Raw genomic sequence first — 13,435 nt, forward strand, 5'->3', positions numbered from 1 at the left:
ATGGTTGGACTGTCTGTATTTGAGTTGCTTGTTATATGTTTGTTTGTGCATTATGTAACTTTAAGCTAATGGCTCAAAATAATTTTGCTAATCGTCAGGGTTACATGTATTAAAACAGTGCTCAATCTTAGAGGCATCAGTTTGTATATCCAACTCTAGCATCAACGGCTAAACTCCCCTTGACTTACTGTTAGTGTTTTCAGCAAATCCAGGACTGTAATAACTGTCATTTAAGATAACAGTAGTTCTGGAAGGTTTAAACATAAATCACAAGCCTTGAAATATAATGGTATGATGTATAAGAATAGAATAACATTCATCAAATCACATCTGAACTATGTCAACTAGATACAAAAATGACTGCTTTTGGAAATATGTCTTATGTGTTTCAGAAGCCATCATTCCATTTTGAGTGCATTTACTTCTGCAGGTTTAGGTAGCAATGTTGTAATTAGCACAGCGGCTCTGATTTTAGAGTTTGTTTGAGTAAAGAGAGATGCACAGATCACAGCAGCGTCTCCTCTGACCTTTTTCTTTTTAACCATCATTTTACTTTCACTCAAATGCTAACCACAAATGGTATGTTTTTGAGGCAAAGTAAGCACACAATTAACCTCTTTTCTTCTCATCCAGGTTTTGGATAAAAGAGAGAAGTATCTGCTGAAACATTATTTTGTTCCACTTATTCATTTGTTCATCATCGGTGTGGGGAGTTCTGGAGTCTATCCTGGAAATATTGAGCATGAAATGAGAATACACAATACACACCAATCCATTGCAGAGCAAACACACACACACACACACACACACACACACACACACACACACACACACACACACACACACACACACACACACACACACACACATTTGGCATAGCCCATCTGAATACCAGCATGATTTGGGGACGTGTGAGGACACCGGAGAACCCATAAGAGACCAAAGCAAACAGAAGGAGAACATGCAAAACACTTGACAGACATTACAGTAACTTGAACTCAACTCTGGGAGCAGCAAAGCCACACATCCATTATTTTTCATTTTTTATTACACAGTTAATCAAATATAGAATATTGTACCACACGAAATGAAGTCATTTGTAGTTTAGTGTTTAGCATGATTTAGATCAGGTGACTTCAAGCTTATCCACAGGTTTCCATTTCATGACCGACAGCTGATCCCACTGGTTTAATGTATTCAGTCTTCAAATGGTTTTTAGGAGTGGTTTATACTGAATGAAACCCTGCAGAACATCAGATTCCTATACTACATACAAGTTCTTCTCTCAGGCAAAGCAGTAAACATGTTTAACCTTAGTGACTAACAGAAAAAGCAGACATTTAACATCACTTCTGCGAAAATACCAGCTACAAATACACATACTTCTGGAAGACATAAATCTGGAAGTGACTACAGTATAAGATGAAAAGCTCTGTCCAATGATGACCGACAGTTACACCAACCCAACTAACCTGGAAATGAATTTAAATCATCAAACCCTGATTATATAAAACAATTTAGTGAGATCCATCCATCCATCCATCCATCCATAGATGGATGGAATTTAGTGAGATAACAATAATACTAATAATACTATTTAGTTTACTATTATGAATAATACTACATTTAGTAGGTTAATTACTGTAACATCTGTTTCATAATACTTTACCTTTTTCGAGGCAGTGATGCCTGGGCATATAAAAGCACATGGGTATAATATAAATGCCTATGTGCTTGCAATACATGCAATTACTGTCAAATACAAAGTGCATAGGAAATGAATAATCATGTACAATTGTGCATATACTGTAAATAGAAAATCTATTATTCGCTTTAACAGCATTAGCAGAAGCTGAGTATGTTGCTAAGAGATATGTTGTGATATGTTGGAAGTGATATGTTGGAGTACATTTGGAATCACGAGCCTCCTGCTGCTCAAATAAGGCAAAATGACGATTTTGTGGTTGAACACACACATGGGTCACAGGATGAGATATTTTTTCCTTTAATTTAGGAAGTTTAACTTTCTGAAAATACATGTAATGTCACTACCCTATTGAAAGAGATAAAAAAGAATCAGTATCCAAGACATCCTGTATGCTTACATGGTAAATTAAAAATGGCTTTAAATAATCTAAGCATGAATAAAAGGCATGATTATTTGGTCATGACTTCAAGGCACGTCTGCTGAGATGACGATTTAGTTATATGCTGATTTACAGTTATGCCATTTCCAAACACAGTGAACTGAGAACAAGAGTAATAATTTCTGTATGTTTATAACACCAAAACCTTCCCCCAACCCAAAACAAAAACAAAACACATTAGCTTTGGAGTATGGTTTAGATCATGTGGGAGCATTTTTGGCATTTGGAATGGGGAAAATGTAATTCATTCTTGGTTTGTGATGTGAATAAATGCCCCATCTGAATAAGCAAACCAAACACTACATGATGCTGCAAACTTAAAGAGAGTCGTAACTCGATGCCAGGGCACATGGCCCAGAGTGTGGTTTAATGAAACAGACCTCCCAGCTTGTATGAAGAAATGTGGTCAGAGGCAAAAGGACATAGGATGCACAACATCCACAACACCACCTACCAAGAGTAATATTATGGAAAGCTGGCAGAGCTGATTATTATGGGAACAACTTGCAAGAACTTTGATTTTGCCATCCATTGCAGAAAGATGGATGAGGTAGTCATGGTCACACTTTACTATATACAATATTGTTTCTCACAGCACACACACACACACACACACACACACACACACACACACACACACACACACACACACACACACACGCACAGCCCATTGCAACCGGTAGCATTACGTTTTAAAAAGGACAGGGTGTGTCACCTGCACTTGTTGCTAATTGCTGTTTATAGTTCACTTCAGCAAACAGGAGGCCTGTAATTTACTGACTGCCTGAAGAAAATAGGCATCGGACAAAAAAGTGACAAAACACTTACACAGTTCGTTTGACGGAACACATTTCCACAGCTCTGTCCAACCTATTATTTTTTTCAGGGTTAACACCCCCCCATACTCATCAAACAAAACAAAACAAAAAAAACAAACAAAAAAAAAGAAAAAAAAAGAAGAATTTTCCATCAATTCAATCTTTGTTTACGCTGTTTTGTTCAAAATAAGCAGACAGTAATGTTTATCCCATGTAACTAACCATATGGCCATCTTAGACATCTGCAGCCACTAGCTCCCAATAACTGGCACGAATCAGAAAAAGAGACAAAGCAAGTCTAGGAATGGGACTTACTTAATGGTTTATTGCCGCAGTTATGAACCTCCCGAACCACATTTGGTCTATCCTAAAGTTGAATTCTGAGGTTTATACTCTCGGTTGCTCTACTTCAACCAAACCTCACTGGCACATCAAAGCATCTACACATCTCTGTCCTTCCTCCCACATATTCACAAAAAGCCATTTGTTTTTAATTCTCCTGCGTCTGTTACAGTATGTCTGTGCACTATAGAACTACAGTACAGTATATACTGTATATGAAATGTTATAGAAAAAAAGCTACTTTAATAGGTTTTAGTTCATAGTTTAAACTCTGAACCCAAACTGAAAGACAAACCCTGTGCTATAGGATTGTATTTAAGGTTTTGCAAACCAAAAAAGGTGGACAATTTTTAGATGTATAAGATACATCAAATACATAAAGGTTTTCTACCAATGTTCTTAAAAACTTTGCTTAGTCTTGGATTTGATTGAGTTATAATAGCAGAGCCTGCTGAACAATGCATCTTGTGACTCAATCCACATACAGAACTCTGAGAACTCTGATGTTTAAAGTTTTGAGGAAAAAAAAAACATTTCACATTTGCAGAAGTGGTTTTGCAGATGACTAGAACATCATAACAAGAAACTAAGTGCTTAAAAGCAGAGTTGTCGCATATTATTTTCAAAATCTTTTCTAGGGCTTCAACTAAAATAAAGATTTTTTTGAAGAAGGTAAAGGTTTCCTTCCAAGAGTCCAAAAGAGATCATGTGAACAGAGGCTGCCAGTTACACCTCAGAAACACATTTGCTGTTTTTTTTTTCCTCTTAGGGAACAAGAGGTAAGGGAATGATCCAGAGCTGTCTGCCAACATAACCATCCCACTCCTTCGGTTGTGGGAATGTGGTTTCTTCTAAAGCACGCTTACCCCCTCTCCTCCTCTCCCACTTCCAATGTCTCCACATTGGCTACACGCAGACTGGAAGGCGACTGCATGGAAGAGAATGGAAGCCTCCAGCACCCCATGGATTATGCTATGCATGACCCGGTGCTGGATCCAAATGTGACTATTGTGTCTGTTAACGAGTTCTAATGTCTTCTGTCACTTGTAGACATGAGAAAACCGCATGATTTGCCAATAAGTGAAGGTTGGGTCAAGATGCTTAAATTTTTCCAAGTTCCAAAAGGTCTGTTTGCATCATTATAATGTAACATTAAAATGGATGATTTATTCATACACTGCTTATATTTAATGTAATGTGGAATCCTGGAAAAATATGTTTCAGCCTTGGTTTAAGTAGAATAGCAACACTTGCTATTATCCTGAAATGAGAAAGACATATAAAAAAGAAAAACACAGAATTTACAGAAACATGACAGCTTTCATAGCTTTGCATAGGCCTTGTATTGAAGAACACACACACACACACACACACACACACACACACACACACACACACACACACGCACACACACACGCACACACACACACACACACACACACACACACACACACACACACACACACACACACACACACACACACACACAGGCATATAGGCAAGCAGGGACATAACTTTATAGGATCACACCAACATATATCATATCTTCTCATGTCTGTCTTTATGCACAGTATAATAACAGCTTGGTCTAAAGATGTCTCAGAGAAGAGATAAGTGTGGCCCTTCCCTATTATACATGGCACCATAGTAAATCATTGCAAAATTCCACACAGATGTACAACATAAATATTATTTATTCAGGATTACATTATTAAGCTTACAGTATATTAACACCCCTATTTACCTCTAATTAATGTTAGGACTCAGCATATCTGCATGAAACTATAGCTCTGCACAGAAACACCTTTGGAAGTACTACTTTTTTCTTGAACTTAATTACATCTACCAAAATACATTTCTGACTAATGTCTAGTCTGTTACAACAACAGACAATGACTAAGACAGCAAAACAAGACAATAACAGGCCAGAGAAAGAGTGATATAAAGAACTATAGAGTCTTGACACAAAAAGTGTTGTACATGAAAAAAAATGGGCCAAGGACATGTCAGGAGTAAAAGTGTAAAGGTGAGGCACACACACACACACACACACACACACACACACACACACACACACACACACACACACACACACACACACACACACACACACACACACACCACTTTCCCATACTCATATACACATATTCTTACTGACCCAGTCAATGGAATATGAAGTCCTTGCTCTCTCTCTCTCTCTCTCTCTCTCTCTCTCTCTCTCTCTCTCTCTCTCTCTCTCTCTCTCTCTCTCTCTCTCTCTCTCTCTCTCTCTCTCTTTCACTCTTTCTCTCTCCTCCCTCTATGTTAATCACAGTGTTGTGGTTCTCTTCCCTTGAGGCTCAGTGGTTGTTTTCTCCTCCCTTTCAGGAAACTCTCCCTTTTTTCACTCTTCCATTCTCTGCCTCTGTATATAAAAGAGTGGTGTATGAATTGTGCTACAGAAACTATGTTCACATGCTGGGGACTCAGAAAGGGCCATGTAACGTGCGCCCAGGGCAGTGGTGCTGAAACAGACTTGCAGAAACTTCGAGTGAGTACTCTTACACACACACACACACACACACACACACACACACACACACACACACACACACACACACACACACACACACACACACACACACACACACACACACACACACACACACACACACACAGTCTGTTTTTAGACTACTGTCTTACATTCAATACAACATAAAGTACATTTAAACATTTAACTTATCCTATATCTTGAAACTTTATTAAAACTTCCCCAAAGCTAAATCTTAGTAAATTACTATTATGAATATACAATAAACTATTTAAAATATTAAGCAAATGATGCTATCTAGGGAATAATACAGGAAGTGTGTAAGAAATAAAGACAGCATCGCTCCTGTACTGTTTAAAGGACACTCTAGATAGCTGTCTGTGTTTGTTTAGAGGTCACAAGGTCAAAATACCTGTCATGGTCTCAGGTTAATTTAATAAATGTGATTAGGCTATACAGTGAATTAGATCATTTTATATCTAAGGATTCCTCCAAAAATCAACCACATACATAAATCAATAATCTGAGATCAATATTTGAATTATATCAGCGGAAAGAATGTAGTTACTTCCTGTTTATGAGAATTTACACTAACTGAAATGTTACTGAATTATCTAAGAGAGAATTTATTAAGTGTAAAATAATGATGCTTATAATGCAACTTTGCTCATGTATTTCCTAGACACTTAGGTTTATGTTTTCGTTACTGAGGACCAGCTGCTCTCACTTGTAGAAACCATTCCGTGTTATACAGTATTTGTTGGCATTAAGCTTTATATTTCCAAGTTAAAATATGATGATCTGTAGTGTTTTCATCAGGTTGACTCTGTGCAGTCTGCGGTTTCTCTGAAAACGACGACTGAAAGTTTTCATAAAGAGCATTTACCAACAAACACTTATCATAATTACTACCAGAGACAGTTGAGGTTTTCACGAAGCTCAGATATAAATGCATCTTTCCAACACCAACAATGTTGCAATTCTGTATAGTTATGCTATTGTGCCTTAGACCTTTTGAATACCAAAATACAATCTTTATACAACATCTTATGCAACAACTTCTCTAGACAGTTATATATTAAAGGCTTATTCCTGATCGGCCAGGATGTGGTATAATTTTCCCCTCTAATGGTGTGGGACTTATGCCATGTGAAGAAAGATCTATTGCCTTTAGCTAAACTTTTTCCAGCTCACTATAGAAACCACCCTAGTGATCAACAGGCTACCTTCATCTGTAGTATTTCATCCCTAACCTCACTTTTTAACTATTGATTTAGCAGACGACTGTCATTAATAATATCTAATGATATGTTATTATCACCATAGTTACTACACGGTGACTCCATACATAGCTAGATGTTGTAAATCCTGTGGTTTAGCTTCCATTTAAACGATGTTCAGACTCAATTTCAACATACATGCTGACATTGTTTGTGCAAAACACCACATAAACTGCAACATTATCTGAAATAGCAAAGTTTTAACATAGACACTTTAATAAGCAGATTCATTACAGCAAAATCTTTCAAAAAACAAAAAATAAATAAATAAATAAAAGAAAGACACCCCAGACACATAGTAATTCCGCATGAACATGGCCATGTGTTGGAAAAATTTGACGAGAAGCTCCAGTTTTCAGCAGGCTTCTGGCAAGGGCAGCTATGATTATGGGTATGTGGCTACCATGCTGGTGTGTATCTGTGGTTGGATGTGCTTATTACTTCGATGGTCAGCTGAGCATGCTTTGGTTGCAGACTGAAATCCTCAAGGTGTCCTCTAAATAACAGTTAAACCAGCAAGACGCCCAGAAAAACCACTCCATTGTTTAATTTTTTTTTGCTTTCTGCTCATGAAAACTAAAACTGGTCTGAGGGTATCATTGTGATTAAATTACTCATAGATTCCTGTATTTCATCTTTCAATATTGTGTTACATTTTAGAGACATTTTCATTCTTTCAATTATGTTCAGATTTAATAATTGACCCATCCCAATTATCTGATATTCGTATCATTAAACTTAACGTGAGCTTAACAGCTGTAAAGACCAAATGTTCCATTCTACCGATTCTACCAAATTGTAACTGGACAAAAAGACATACTCGGTTTTAATTCTGGGTCAGCAAAATCTCCACCTTGTGCTAAAATAAGTGCTGCTGTTGGGGCATTCCCATCCCATTCACCTCTAATCCTATCCCTGTCCTGCTCATAGGATGACTGACAGTTACCTTTGGTGAGTCAGAAAGCAGGATGCCTGGTGTGCCCTGCGGGGCCTTGCATCAAGCCCTGCCTGTTGCTTGTGCCCTTGTCCTCTCCTGGTTATTACTCTTGGTGCATGCTGAGTACAGCCAGAAACCAGCCAAGCTGCCTCTGGTGGGCCGCAAGCCATTCTTGGCTGCATGGAATGCACCACTCGATTTGTGTGCTGTCAAATACAACATGAACATCAGTCTGGAGCTTTTTCATATTAGCGGCAGTCCACGAGCTGTCCATACAGGCCAGGATGTCACTATCTTCTATCCGAACCGCCTGGGTTACTATCCATTCTATACAGAGCAAGGTGAGGCTGTGAATGGAGGCCTTCCTCAGAACTGCAGTCTGGAAGCTCACCTCAGAAAAGCTAGCAAAGATATTGCACATTTCATTCCCTCTGAAGATTTTCAAGGCTTAGCTGTCATAGACTGGGAGTACTGGAGGCCACAGTGGAACCGCAACTGGCAGAAGAAGGACATCTATCGTCAACGCTCACGTGAACTTGTCTCTCGAGCCTATATAAATGTGACAGAAGACCAGATAGAGGAACTGGCACGTCTACGCTTTGAAAAGAGTGCCATGGCATTTATGCAGGGCACACTGGAACTTGGCACACGGGCTCGACCAAAAGGACTGTGGGGCTTCTATCTATATCCAGACTGCCATAACTACAATGTGCACATGCACAATTACAGTGGCTATTGCCCCATGCTGGAGAGTGTTCGCAATGATGAACTGCTCTGGTTGTGGAACAGCAGTACTGCACTCTTCCCTGCAATGGCTATCCGGAAAGGCCACATGGACAGCATTCGCAACCTGCACTTCTGCCAGAACAGGGTGCTGGAGTCTATAAGGCTCGCTTCCATGAACTCACTGCCCTACGAGCTGCCCACTTTTGTGTACACACGGCTCGGATACAGAGACGAAGCCATGACGTTCCTGACACAGGTAAATACACATATCGTTTATAGCATGTAAAGGGGATCCCCACCCTGATCCTGGAGTATCCTGTGCCCTGCACATTTTAATAGTTTCCCTGCTCTAACACACCCTCTTTAGCTCAGGTAGGGCTGTGAATTAATTAGTTGATTAATTGGATCAGTAGGCAAATCACTAAAAAGCTTAAGATATGGGGTACTCTGGGACAAAAATTGAAAAATGTTAAATACATAATAAAAGGTTCAATACAATATTTTTAAAGATTAATGCATTACACAGTTAATGAATCAGTGGCAGCATGAAAATAAACATGCCTACTATAAATCTTACAAATAGCGAAGTATGCTATACTTGTTTCAGGATGATGTGTAGGATATTGATTTGTGTTGCTCTCCCTGGTTTAGTGTGAACAGGGCATTCTTGGTGTTACATTGTTGACTGCATTGCCCTGTTCCATAAACTCAGTATAAACTCTCACTAGGGTTAATGATAAAAGTCATAACATATCACAGGGACTGCATCCATATTGCTTTCCAGGGATTACATGCTTATGTGGGATTTGAAACCAAGTGCACCCTCTTGTGGTGAGACATTTATCATTCCTTAGTTTGGCCATGCTGTATGGTTTAGAGACAGTGTTACTGAAGAAGAGACAGGAGTCAGAGCTAGAGGTAGCCGACAGGATTGGACAGGATTAGGAATAAGTATATCAGAGGGACAGCTCATGTTGGACAATTGGGGGACAAAGTTAGGGAGGCCAGATTAAGATGGTTTGGACATGTTCAGAGGAGGGAGAGTGAGTATAATGGTAGGAGAATGTTGGACATGGAGCTGCCAGGCAGGAGGCAAAGAGGAAGGCCAAAGAGGAGGTATATGGAAGTAATTATCGAGTATATGAAGCTAGTGGGTGCAAGTGTTGAGGATGTAGATGATAGAGTTACAGTAGGTGGAGAGAGATGATTCGCTGTGGCGACCCCTGAAGGGGAAAACTGAATGAAGAAGAAGAGTTCACATAAGGATGCAAGTTATGCAATTAATACAAAATCCTTAGCATCATAAACACATCACAAACAAGCAATTATAAATGATAAACAGGTAGGTGACAAAGTTAAAAGCCCTGTTGTGCTGTAGGAGATTGTTTCCTAGCAAGATATCAGTATCTTCCTAGAGGGAAAACTGCAAAATCTGAATTTAAGAGCAAAGTGGTGCATGTGTACTTTATCATACAGCAAACCCTTTGTAACAGCATTTTATTGTGTTTCACAGAAGGATTTAATACACACAATAGGAGAAAGCGCTGCTTTGGGTGCTGCAGGCTTTGTGATCTGGGGCGACCTTAACCTCACATCTTCTAGAGTAAGTGACTTTAATGTTGTCGTTTTTTTTTTTAAATCATACATTTATGTTGACTTAATGCATTAAAAAATCACCAAAAATCTTTTTTTTTTTTAAATGTCAAAGCATAATTACAGTTAATTATGTGATTCATTTTAAAAATAAAGAAAAATATTGGACACTCTTCAAGTTGTAAAGTCAAAACTTGATAGGTCTTAATTGACTCATGTTGACTCTTTAGGCAGACCAAGAAATTTCATTAGGAATAAAAATTCCAGAGCATAATAAATTCTCCTATTCTACAATCCTTGTGCCAACACTAAAAATCCATGGTCCCCTTTAAGCAGTTGAGTGAGGATCTAAAATAAATCTCATTGCAGCTTACAAAGTAGGGAAATGTTATAAATTTTCAAATCAAATCCAGCTCACAATTTCCAGTGTTAATATCCACTTAAATATCATTAAGAAAAAGCAGTTAGAGGGAACTGTGGAAGTCAAGGAAAACATCCAATAGGAAAGACCAGGAAAACTTTCAGATAGGCAAAGCAAGGCCAATATATGACACTAAGGACCAGAAGGAAGATTTAGCTGACATAAGTCAAAAAATCAACATCTGAAGTATGCTAAACAAAAGTCTAGATACATAAAGATACCTTTTGGGCCAAAAAAAAGGAGCAGCATTTGATAAAAAGAACACCATACCTACCTTACTTAAGCATTGGGTTGAGTCTAATATGCTTTGCAAGGCTAAAAATTACAAAGGTTACAAAGAAGAAGGTATTCCAGTAAATATTATCAAATTTCTGGAGTGTATATGAGTATCAGTATATCAGTATTTATTAACTGGTACTTACCATGTCATTGCAGCAAAACTGCTCCAGGGTAAGAACATTTTTGAACTACAGACTGGGCCAGTACATCACCAACGTGACCCGGGCAGCTGAAGTATGCAGTGAATATCTGTGCCAGTCCAACGGTCGTTGCGTACGGAAAGACCCAAGGGCGCCGCATTTTCTGCACCTGAGCCGCACCAGCTACCACATCCACTCCAACCGCAATGGCTCATTTACCATCACTGGCTGGCACTCCCAGCATGAACTCCAACAACTGTCTGAAAGGTTCTACTGCCATTGTTATGAAGGTTATGAGGGCGAGCACTGTGGCAGTATAGAGCCGACGCACACAGCAGATGTTGATGGTGGAGGAGCAGAGAGCTCTGCTGAGTCTGTGGGAAATACCCTTGTCCTGGTGGTGCTGCTCATTCTGTTTACCTTCGGCTGTATTTGAAGCACAGTGGTACAGCTATCCAATGGCACATGTAGTGACCAATGTTTGTATGCAGATGCATATTTTATGCAGTCCTGATATAGGCTGATATCACTTGAAGCAACAAGAAAATACTCACCCAGTGTTTTTATCTGATATCATTAACCTTTTTAAATACCTGTTAAAAAGTTAGCCTTATTTGCACAAACTTTAAAATACAAAGTGTTTAATTTACTACAGTAACCATACAATATTACTGTAAACAAATGATTTATCTGCGAATGTTTTCTTTTCTATGTCTCTTAGTAATATACATATGATTAATAAGGTTGGATTCCAGACACCATTTTCTGTCAATCCAGTAAATCCCAGAGAATACTGATAACCCAAATGCATGTCCATTTCTCTTTTGTCTGAGTAGACAAAAATGTAGCAAGCGATTTATGCAAAGTCCAACAATCCAACCATAACTACAGCTTCTCAATTTAAACTTGAGTATCTACATGAAAAGAGGAACGACATATTTTTAAATGTTATCCTAATATCTTAAAGCAAACTATCACCTCATTTACCTGACACATATATTTACCTATATACATACATACATACACTTTTTAATAATTAATTAATTTAAGCTAATTAATTCTCAGTTCACGTTTTCTTCAACCCATATCACTTGAATATCCTACCACAAGCCTTGATAGAAGACAAGCTGAATGTTGAATGACTAAATGTAAATGTAATTCAGTAGACCTTTTGCAAAATATAAAAAAAAGCCTGAAAAGAATAAAGCTGGATCATTTTAAGGTTTATCATTGTTTTCTCTAAACACAGTACTTTAAATATTTCTATTTGAGTAAATGTTTTAAATGTATAAAGACAAAATGCACAATCACTACAAACAAAGCACAGATATTACTACCTTACTTTTTCCAGTATTAACATCATAGCCTATAAATAACATTACATTTTACCATCAATGTTTTATTGCTGAAGCTTTTATCATTTCATTTGAAACTGCAAAGCAATGTTATCAGAAACAGAGGAATGAATGCATATACCTCATTTTGAATCGTTTTTTCTCAACGTTTTTGAATGTACATTCTACAATACCACACAACTCAATATGAAGAACATACTAAGAACACTTGGTTAACTTGACTGTTATATTCCTACTTCATAACGACATGAACGTCATTCAAACAAAGATTGTTAGTATTGTCTCACTTTGCATTACTTTTTTTAAATTGCATTTTTACAAACTATTGCCAAATTTTGTACCTCATCTGCTTAAAGTTTGTATGAATTATTTTGTACTGGCAATAATGTTGATTATGTGAAAGAATATATTGCCTGACTTGCCTTACCTTGAATGCACTATAAATAAATGTATTTTGTCTGTTATATGTTTTTGTATTCTTTAATAAATGGGATAAATTCAATGTACTTTTACACAAAATTCTGAAAATGCACTTAACAGATTTATATATGTGTGAAGTGCATTTGTACCTAAAAATTAATAATTGGCTTTTATACAGAAAAATGTCTCTGCTGTCACAAACGTTTTCCTCTATTTAATTATATAAGTGAAGTGACATACGGCTAAGTATGGTGACCCATACTCAGAATTCGTTCTCTGCATTTAACCCATCTAAAGTGCACACACACAGCAGTGAACATACACACACCGTGAACACACACCCGGAGCAGTGGGTTTATATTGTGGTCTTTGTTAAATACAGTACCTCTTCACTGTCTGCAATAAACCTTTTTTTGTTGGTCATATTTTAGAAAGTGCCTTGCACAA

The 13,435-nt window shown here is 37.8% G+C and overlaps 1 protein-coding gene across 1 annotated transcript; it reads left to right on the forward strand.

The window, feature by feature from the left end:
• Positions 1-5,684: 5,684 nt before the first annotated feature.
• LOC113659956 (hyaluronidase-4) lies at positions 5,685-13,032 on the forward strand. The gene is made up of 4 exons (XM_027173058.2): positions 5,685-5,837; positions 8,048-9,036; positions 10,294-10,383; positions 11,230-13,032. The coding sequence occupies exons 2-4, from the start codon at positions 8,086-8,088 to the stop codon at positions 11,647-11,649; spliced, it is 1,461 nt and encodes a 486-aa protein (XP_027028859.1). The 5' UTR covers positions 5,685-5,837; positions 8,048-8,085; the 3' UTR covers positions 11,650-13,032.
• The last annotated feature ends 403 nt before the right edge of the window (positions 13,033-13,435 follow it).

The sequence above is a fragment of the Tachysurus fulvidraco genome, chromosome 10, assembly GCF_022655615.1.
Source record: "Tachysurus fulvidraco isolate hzauxx_2018 chromosome 10, HZAU_PFXX_2.0, whole genome shotgun sequence".
NCBI lineage: Eukaryota > Metazoa > Chordata > Actinopteri > Siluriformes > Bagridae > Tachysurus > Tachysurus fulvidraco.